This window comes from Antrostomus carolinensis, unplaced genomic scaffold, assembly GCF_000700745.2.
Source record: "Antrostomus carolinensis isolate BGI_N321 unplaced genomic scaffold, ASM70074v2 scaffold10590, whole genome shotgun sequence".
In the NCBI taxonomy this organism is placed as follows: domain Eukaryota; kingdom Metazoa; phylum Chordata; class Aves; order Caprimulgiformes; family Caprimulgidae; genus Antrostomus; species Antrostomus carolinensis.
The window spans coordinates 30389-40158 of NW_010286452.1; the positions used below are offsets into that span (position 1 = coordinate 30389).

Here is a 9770-nt window from a genome sequence, read left to right on the forward strand (position 1 = left end):
TATCTGCTAAAACAGAAAACAGGCAAATTTCATTTATATTCTAAAAACTTGGAAGATAAGCATTACTTTGTACAATTGCAGTTAATTCTTTTTCTGTGAGCGCATTTTTGTAAGATTAAATAGAAGCTGAATCCATAAATGCCCATATCTAAGAAAATGCATATATGTCAGGAGAAACAGGAAATCTTTCTGTTAAAATTAATCTTTCAGTGTCATGCAGCTAAAGAGGAAGAGATCTTATTTTTAAAGGCAGGGGGGCACCTGGGTGTGCATGTATATGACAGTGCTAGCTTGGCTCTGTACCAAAAAACTGAACTTGCCTTTTCTTTCTAGGCAGATACCTAGATTCAGGTCTTGGAGTCTGTGCTACTTGTTCAGCACATAGTGGGAGTTTTTGATGGAAAGAGAAATCAGATGTAGAAGTCCCATATATCTGAGGAACCTAAGAAAATTAGTAAATTAATATTTTATTAAGATCTTTACAATAAAGCTCAGAAATACCATACATCATGTGAGTAGAGAGCTCCTACAACAGCTTTTATAGAAGAACCATCTCACACCCTATAATTATATATAAAAGTAGTTATACTTCCAGGTTCCTGACTGAAGATAGTGTGCTTTAAAGAAATAGACTAGCAGAAATATAGAAGATCAGTTCAAGAATCATCTACAGCTAAACCACTGAATCAGAAGAACAAGGTCGAGGTTAAGTTATATGAGTATCCCTACACACTACCTCATTAGCCTGGGACTAATGCCAAGTCACACAAGTAAGCTGAACCTCACTGAGTACAGACTAAGCTGCAATTCACAGCAAACTAAAGGAAAACACCATGTCCTTGTGCCACTTGTGCCATTTAGTTAAACTGGTTTAGTACTGCCTGGTAACTCATCTGTTCAAACTGGAGTAATTCAGGGTTGGCACCCATATACTTGCAATACACCAGCAGAAAATGAGTTTTAAACAGACAATGTAGCGCTAAAAGCTGCTGAAACTCTCGGAACAAATGAAGTCTGTGAGTACCTTTTGTGGCTGCAGAAGGCAAAAAAAAGCATTTTCCAGGGCAAGGAATTTCCTGTACAGATACGTTTCTACAAGCACAGAATGGCATCAGCTCATCAATTTGTGGTTTTGTATTATTCAGTTTTTGAAAAGCAAAGGACAATGCAAGGAAATAAAATTAAATAATTTAACCAGGGAGTTCTGTGATCTTTAAGAAGGGAGCAAAATCTGAATTTTATTGGAGTTTGAACAACTCCAGAGCACCAAAATTCTTACTTATTCATAATACTGATACACTTCAGAGAAAGGACATGACTGTAGTCTTGTGTTTTATACATCTTTGATTAAACATAAAATAATTGGTAACTGGTTGGTTGTGATAAATTAGAACTCTATAGGTACTGACACTTATACTTCTTGGAACAAACACCTCCAGAAAGAACTGACATAACTTAAAAACTGTACATAGTCATAATCTAACAACATTGCAACACTGATTGCATACTGAAGAAAGCAAACCAAAAGCAGGTTTGAAAAAAGCCCAGAGGTGCCACAAGATATCAGGAGAATGAAGCAAAAATCAAAAACTATTGACTGAAGTTCCATGAATAAGGTAAAGATGCAGCATCTACCTCTGCGACATTGTCCTCAGCATCACTGGATACCACCTTGTCTCCCACTGCAGAAGCAGATGACAGGTAAGCATTAGTTCATGATATAGACTGCACTGTGCCTACTAATATGGGGAGCAAGTTAAAAAAGATGTGATCCTGGCCTTTGGAAAGAAGTTATTCACAGAGAACAGAATGACAAAGCAACTTTGGTTACACAGTTGTGACAATTCATTTTGTTAATTTCTCAAGTTTTGAATGTTCAGTGTCATGGGAATGCTATGGAAACTAGAAAGGTAAGCAGTGTTTCCCAGGCAACAGAGAAAATAAGCACTGAGAACTAGCTTCTAAACCTTTTCTACAATAGCAGTTAATGGCTTCTTCCTAGAGCTGAATCTGGCTTGTATGGTCCATGTTTCTCTGCTCAGAATAAGCTCAACCATGGGAGTCACCTGCTAGAAGAGATTTCTGTAGTATTGGCACATCTTCACTGGATTAACTAAGGAGCTGAACTGAGGACACAGAGTATTTTTCTCCAGTACAGTGAACAGCTTAAAAATAACCTATTTTTGTTTCTCTGTAAAGCAGAGATAGAAATATGAACTTGTGGCTGAATTTTTAAAAAAATGCTCTAGTAGTTTCAAACCCATGTTTCTTATAGTGGAAGCAAAATTCTCTCTCACCAGGGATTTTCCTTGATAGAGGCAGACTACCAGAAACATCTTCAAATTTTTGTGACTTTTCAAGCTGAAATAAAAAGCAACATGTTTTCTATAAATTCACAGGAGAGTGTTGACAGGAAGGTCGTACATTAGGTTTGTCTGCATATGGAAATCAATGCTGATTTTATAGATAGATAAAAATATACCATAATTATTTTGTTTACTGTATTTTAAACTGTGCAGTTACATTGATTATGGAGCTATGTATATGTGTATAAAATAAACACATCCCTCAGATTAACTTCCTCTTTGGACACTCGGTGAAGAATTAATCCACAATCCAAAATTCTTTGAACTAAAGATAAAATCTGACACATTCTGAAGTGTTCTTCAGAGACTACTCCTATTCTGTAAGTATGCTAGAAGGTTTTAAAATGAAAGCAAAATCAAAGCAGTATTGATTACTAAAAATAAAAAAATAATCAAAGGATAGGTTTTTACTTACAGTGGGAATTTTAACTCCTTCACTGTTAGCCAAAGTTGCTGACTGGCTGGCTGAGCTCTTATAGTCTCTCCATCCAGGATAATGAGGTCTGGCTTCCAAAGGCTGAAATGGTGGCAGCAAAGGAATAGCTTGCTGTATAGGCTCCCCAAGTTTTGTAGCACTGGCACTCCAACTCTCTTTTTGAGGTTCAGTAGTATGAACAGACTCCACTGATCCTTAAGAGACAAATATGAAGAACTTGAAGTTTAATGATTACCTGTGAAAGCAGAATGTTGGCTTTGTATATTCTCCATACATATCAGATGGAAGTATCTAAATATCTAATGTGAAATACCATCTTTGTTGGATTGCACAGAGTAGTACTGTAACATTTTTATGCCTTATGATATTACTTTTCTGTTTAGAGAGATGCACGCTGCAGCCCCTCCCTGTCTCGCTTCTTTTCTGAGATCACCAAGTTTTTCATGACTGTATGTATATGAATATATTGCTCTCATACTGCATGGGTGTAGCTATGTGCATACACAGCAAATGTCTTTTGATTTCCCATTATTTTCCCCGGGGGGAAATGCTGGGGAATGCCTGCTCATGTGCAGGAATTTTAAGCAATAATCAGAGCTGTCATCAGCAGAGGCCACCTGTCAGAATGATTTGCCCAATACACTACCTGTATCTGCCCTTAAGAACAGCATGAAAGCCCCCTTGAGAACATGATTTTGGAAGCTAGGATCTTCCACAAGAAGACTTTTTACTTTTAGTATTTTGCTCATTGAACCACAAAAGGAAAAAAAAACCTAGCTGAAGCTGAATCCTAGCTGAGCAGAAATACCCCAGATAATGGAGTTTACGTATTCTGGGCCACTAAAACGTAAAATTTCTGAAAAGGATTTCTTTATTTCAAAATATAGCTATAAAGTGTTTCCATCCATGACTAAGGTTCTCCTCTACACTACCTTAGTGCCCTACACCCCTTAGTCAAAATCAGGTAGGTCAGATATGAGAAGAATGCTCACCATCTTCCTTTTCCTTTACACTGGCCCTTTCAGTTTCCAAGAGCTGTCCAGGTAATGTTTCAATAGCCTCTGAGTTTTTAGATTCTTCTACCCCCTTGTCCTTTTCTTCCAGTAATAATTCAGGCAACTGGAATTCTAGAAGTGATGTTTGAAAAAGATTAAATTAAGCACTATAAAGGATCTTGCTATGAACTGTTTAGGTGGACAATTTTCATGTTTGGTGTGTTAATAACTTGGTGTTAGCAACCCATACTACGATCAAAATAGGTCTGTTAAATTCCTACTTGTAATTCTGTCCAACAAAAATTTCATAATTCATAATATTTCTTTATGCCTCTACTTGGAGAGATTAATCACCAACAAGAAGGTCAGGCTTCATGGGGCTCTGAGCAACCTGCTCTAGTAAAGATGTCCCTGCTCCCTGCAGGGGGGTTGGACTAGATAACCTTTGAGGTTCCCTTCCAACCCAATACATCCTGTGATTCTAAGAATGGGAATATTCTTACAGGAAATAGGAATGGACTCCATGTAAGTAGTCTGCACATTACTTGTTCCAGAGCCACCCATGAAGTTTTTAAGTGGCACATACTCCTAACAAGACTTCCTTCAGAATGAACTTACCAGTCTTTTTACAGTTTAAAATAATACATTTTACACTGCAATAAATTAAATAAAGGCTTCAGAAATCTCTTATTCTGTTGAACAAAATCAAACGCCTTTGTAGAAAGTCAAACAAATCTTTATCCAAACAATGTAGCTCAGGAATAATGAAAAAGTGTCTGGAATGCTTACTTTAAGAAATCTACATTTTAATTTCAGCAAGATCAACTGCAGGTATGTTTGCTTATTGTGGGTTGGGGGTTTTTTTGGGGGTGTGGGTTTTTTTGTAAAATAAGAGTTTAAAACAAAGTATTTTTCTGACAAATAACTTTTAAAAGAGAAACAACAAAAAAAGCCTAGAAATGTTTCTACAGAGTAGTCTTTATTTTTATTTTTTTTTTTCCACCCAAACTCACCTTTCTCTCTCTTGGAAAATGAATAAGCAGTATCTCCAAGTCTGATTAATTCACTGGTAGATTCTGATCCATCTACATCACAAGATGGGTCAAAAAGTTCTGACTGGGACCTAAGAGGAACATAAAACTGCAAAGTATTTACTCTAAAAGTCTTTGCCCATTCAGTCCACAAGATGGAGCTGCAGAAGAATGGCAACTGCTTCAGGCAGCTGACCTGAGAGACCAGCTCCTACAAAATAAATCAATATAGAAGTCATGAAGATAAATGGAATGCAGTTTAACCAAAACACAGTAATTTCAAACTGAGCCCAAGTTTTCACAGGATGGTAGGGGTTGGAAAGGACCTCTGGAGATTATCTAGTCCAACCCCCCTGCCTCCAACTTGTTTCATTCCACAAAGTAAAGTAAGCTTAGGGAAACAAAATGCCATCAGCAGTCTTCAAGAGTAAAAAAATTCTGGATTTAACTTTAGCCCTCTTGCTGTCTGACTAAAGGAGAATGTTACCTCACATTCCATTTGACATATGTAATCAGTATGTTTCCTACTTGCATACTACTAAAAACCTACTAGTTTCTCCACAGATACACAAAAAGATGTCAATCACTATGTCAGTGCAAATATTGAGAGTTGTTCTTACCCTTCAACTGATGAGACTCTTGAAGGTTGTGTAAGTTGACCAGCATTGCCTTCCAGCTGCTCTTGAGATGCAATTTGAATTTCACGACTGGAGAGCACATTTGCCTCATCTGTTAATAATGAAGAGGCAATTATTTCCAGGAAAACTACTTCTACCTATTAACTAACAGGTACTATTTCCAACATCATCAAAACAGTTTAAGTGTTATAAAACATTGATATATAAAATTATGACATGCAATGCCCTGCCTTGGGGGTGGGGGGGAGGCAACTTTTATGGTAATTTTTGAAAAGTGACACAACTATCATACCGTGTTGCTTAAATTATAAATAACCCCTTTCTTCTTCCTCAAAATAATTAAATCCTGTACTTCTAACTAGAAAACTGGAGCCAATAACTAGTCTCCTAGTAAGTAAAAGGGAGGTTTGCTCACTGTTCCAGTTAAAGTCAATATTTCCCTCCTTGAATCCTCACCATAAATAATTTGACTTAAGCTGAAAAACAACATACTAACAGAGGATGAATTATCTGGAATAGGCTTCTGCCACAAGAACTAAGCAGAAAGATTATGTTCTCCAGTTCTTGCCTTTTAAGTTTTAGGAGGGGGGGAATCTATTTTATCATTGTTGTTTATGAAAATAAGGAATGTAAATACTCAGTTTGGCCACTGAAATTTCCTCCCCCTATGGTCAGTTTCAGTCTTTCTCCTCTTCTGCATTACCAGGGTTATAAATAAGGCAAAACCACCAAATAAATCTTTGCTATATTGAAAACACCTTGAGTACCCCAAAACAAGGTTTCACAGAACTTACATCTTCCAACAGGTATCATTCCCTATAGCTGCCAGTGCAGATAACAGCAAAGAAACAGTTTTTACCTATTACAGGAGCTGTATTCCATCCATAAAGACCAAAAAACTAGGATCATGAGAACCTGAGCTCTCAACAGGCTAACTTGATAGCAAACAAACAGAAAAAGTAAGCTGTCCATAATATAGCAGCAGAGCAAAATACCTTAAACTAGGAAATCTGTCTACTCACCTCCATTCTGAGAAGATTCACTGACTTCTTCTGTAAGATACTCCAACAAACCATCAAATATTTCGAGGAGGTTTCTGATAGATTCCCTTTCTCCTTTCACAATGTTCTCACCTTAAGAGAAGGTATTGCCACATATTAATAATTAGTACTTCACAGAAGAAAAATTCTCAAAAGTGGAAGTTTTCTGGAGAAGAGTGCCTGGAAATTCTTGTCACCTCAGAAGACAACTGGTTGCTCATTTATGGGTACATATGTAAGCTTAAGGTATCTTAAAAGTCTCCTGAAGTTGCATATTTTCAGTTCTCATAATTGAAAGTTTATTGATGCTTCCACAAAAAAAAAATTAAAAAAAAAATCAGGGATATTTTTCAGGGATAGTTGGTATTTAATATTTTCTTATACACTGAATACTCAATGAAAGCTATTATCTGTGTACAAAGGACAGACACAACATGGTTTAAGTCTTTACTCACCAACTTTTTAAAATTCAGTAACAACTTTGAAATTCAAGGCTCATGTTTTAAAACCCAGTCTCCAAGCTTTAACTGTATACAGAAAAATACTGAGCCAGTAACAGACTTCGGGAAACACTTCAGCAGACAAACAAACTATGACTGATTGTGAACTTTAACATTTCTTGCAGGTCTCTGTCATACAAGATGGCTCTTACTTATTCTCTGCTTGCTGTTTAAAGTTGTAACCTGATGTCCAAAGCAAGGGTTCAGTGTTTTGATGACATTCATCACAGGAAAAGGACCTTTCACGCAAGTATGAAAGTATGTTTTCTAAGATACAGTTCTTACAAAATGTTCAAATTAAACCACAGATACTGAGCTGGTGTTTGTCTACATTAAAATGAGTACTTACCAGTGATGTGCGACAAGCTGACCTGCAAATAGTCCAGTGCCAGGGAATCTATTACTGCTTGTACATTATGTGCATCATCCTCTTGGCTTCTAGGAGTAGCTATGAAATCTATTTAAAATAAATAATAGATTTTAAGCTATCTAAATGGATAGCTTATTGCAGATGTTTTGACTAAACTACTTTCACTTGGACGTTAGTGTTTTTTCAGTATCATGTGTACTTGGTGAAAAGCTCAAATATCATACAGTTGTATTAAGTCTTTTATAAATACTGAGTACAAACTTAGAACACCCCCTGGAAGATGTGAGGATTTTATCAGCTGAAGTATTAAATTCAAGACTAGAGACTACTGAAGTATTTTTCCTCCTTTGCTCCCAGCACACACATCTCGTTCAGATCATCAAATTCTCCCCCTGTCAGAGACTAGTTGGACTGCAATGTATTCTACGTAATTGGGACCAACACTATTTATAGTTCTGGCCTTATATTTAACAGGAATTCTACCCCCAATAGCTACCAGTTACCTCAGTGCTATTAAAATTTTCTGCAAGTGGGAGTCTTGACACTTCCCAAACACAACAGTTTACCATAAAGGAAACAAATCCATCATTGGATAGCCCTTGCTTATTGTTGTCACTGAAGTCAAATGGAGTTGGGTTAAACCAGTCAAATCACAGCTTAGCTCTTAGCCAACTATAAGTATTAGGCATTTTATGAGAACAGGCTTCAGTATTAACACTTCTTCAAGAGAAATGAGCCAATTCACACCCTTCAAGTGGGTTGTGCTCCTGTATGCCTTTCAAGGCCTAATTTACAATAGAAAAAGCTTTGCTGTAGCTATACTAGTGAACTCCCCTCACAGCTACAAAGAATAGTTAGACAATATTACTGAAATCTTCTTAAAGAATGGCAATATTACACGTTTGTCTTTGGAAGGATACAAATACTTTTAAAACTCTACAGCAGTAATAAGTTTTGCAAACTTTAATTTTTTCATTACAAAATATACAGAGACCAAAAAAAAAACAACAATAAAGCAAGTTTAGAAATTATCATTCCCACCTGGTACTTCTTCTCCTAAGATTGACTCATAAAGACGAACAAACAGATCAGCACCACATTCTGAGAGATGCTTTATGTGCTGGTTTATGTGACAGCTCCTTAAAAGATCATTGGCAACATCAACCCAATCTGTTAAGAAGTAAAACATAATGTCAGAACTGAAAGACACACAAATAAAGACACGGTTAGTTACAGTGGAAGAGCTTTCATATGATCCCAGTCATGGTATTCCAATCATCCAAAATACTGAACGTGTTGTATGTTTTCTGCTCCATGCTCCATCTACTTCAGGTGGAAGCACGGACGGAGAGTGAGGAATGATACATGGCAGTATCTTGTCTCAAGACTTGAGAGCTGAAGGGTACTGAAGTACCATAGGCTGGGCAGATCACTTTTTTCTTCCACATAACAGAAAGCAAATTTTGGTCTGGCCGCATATCCAGAAATTCCAAACCTTGAAGGACTTAAAATAATCTTTGGTACATCTTTTATCAGGAATCAGAAGCAACATACACTTTGTTAAAAAACATGAGCTTCTCTCTTGCAAACCCAGTTTTTCTAATACTCTTAAGCAATGACAACACTGCTAGTTCTTTATGAATTCAAATTCAAGGACTACTTGTGTTAGTTTGCTGTTTAGGGATTACAAGAATATGGAGCTGGTCCCACCACCTCCATGCTATGCTGAGCACAGCGAGATGTGTGCATAGACAGCCTGACTTTCCCAAAACTTTGAGTCCTGAATTCCAAGTGCTTTGAAGTACATATATTCTCTACAGCCTTCCTTGTCACCCAATTCAACCATCAACTTGGAAAAACAAAAGTATGCATCGCTATTAGTCTGTGATGTCTTAAGGTTGGATTTGCCCCCTACACATTCCTTTGCAAACAAAACAGTATTTTAATAAGTATTATCAAGGACTTCATATTACTAGAGAAGAGATTAGTGACCGTTAGAAGGAAAAATGTAGTTATTACAACAGAAAGTAATTTGTATTGTTTTTATTCTTCTGTACACAGGGAGTATTACTTTTCCATCACTCTACTCTTCACTCAGTTCCAGAAATCACTTCAACATTTTAATAATTTGAGGTGCTGTATTTGGTTTGTGTGGCAAGATTTTGGTGGCTGGGGGACATAGGGTGGCTTCTGTGAGAAGCTGCCAGAAGCTTCCCCCATGTCTGACACAGCCAATGCCACCGGCTCCAAGATGGACTCGCTGCTGGCCATGGCTGAGCCCATCAGTAACGATGGTAACAGCTCTGTGATAATGTAATTAAGAAAAATGGGAAGAGAAAAAAGCTGCACATTTTGCATCTAGAGAGAGAGGAGTGAAGATGTAAGAGAAACAAC

General features: G+C 37.1%; 1 protein-coding gene across 1 annotated transcript in view; it reads right to left on the reverse strand.

Moving 5' to 3' along the window:
• The window catches only part of CEP95 (centrosomal protein 95), a 16121-nt gene extending 6462 nt beyond the window's left edge, over positions 1-9659 (reverse strand). The window contains exons 1-12 of the mRNA XM_029085633.1: positions 9638-9659; positions 8418-8546; positions 7356-7463; positions 6489-6599; positions 5449-5557; positions 4811-4920; positions 3795-3929; positions 2782-2996; positions 2298-2361; positions 1636-1682; positions 321-442; positions 1-6 (exon numbers count right to left, since the gene is read on the reverse strand). The exon at positions 1-6 is cut by the window's left edge and continues 124 nt beyond it. Coding sequence (XP_028941466.1) covers positions 1-6; positions 321-442; positions 1636-1682; positions 2298-2361; positions 2782-2996; positions 3795-3929; positions 4811-4920; positions 5449-5557; positions 6489-6599; positions 7356-7463; positions 8418-8546; positions 9638-9659 — 1178 coding nt within the window. The remainder of the gene's footprint in view (positions 7-320; positions 443-1635; positions 1683-2297; positions 2362-2781; positions 2997-3794; positions 3930-4810; positions 4921-5448; positions 5558-6488; positions 6600-7355; positions 7464-8417; positions 8547-9637) is intronic.
• Positions 9660-9770: the final 111 nt, after the last annotated feature.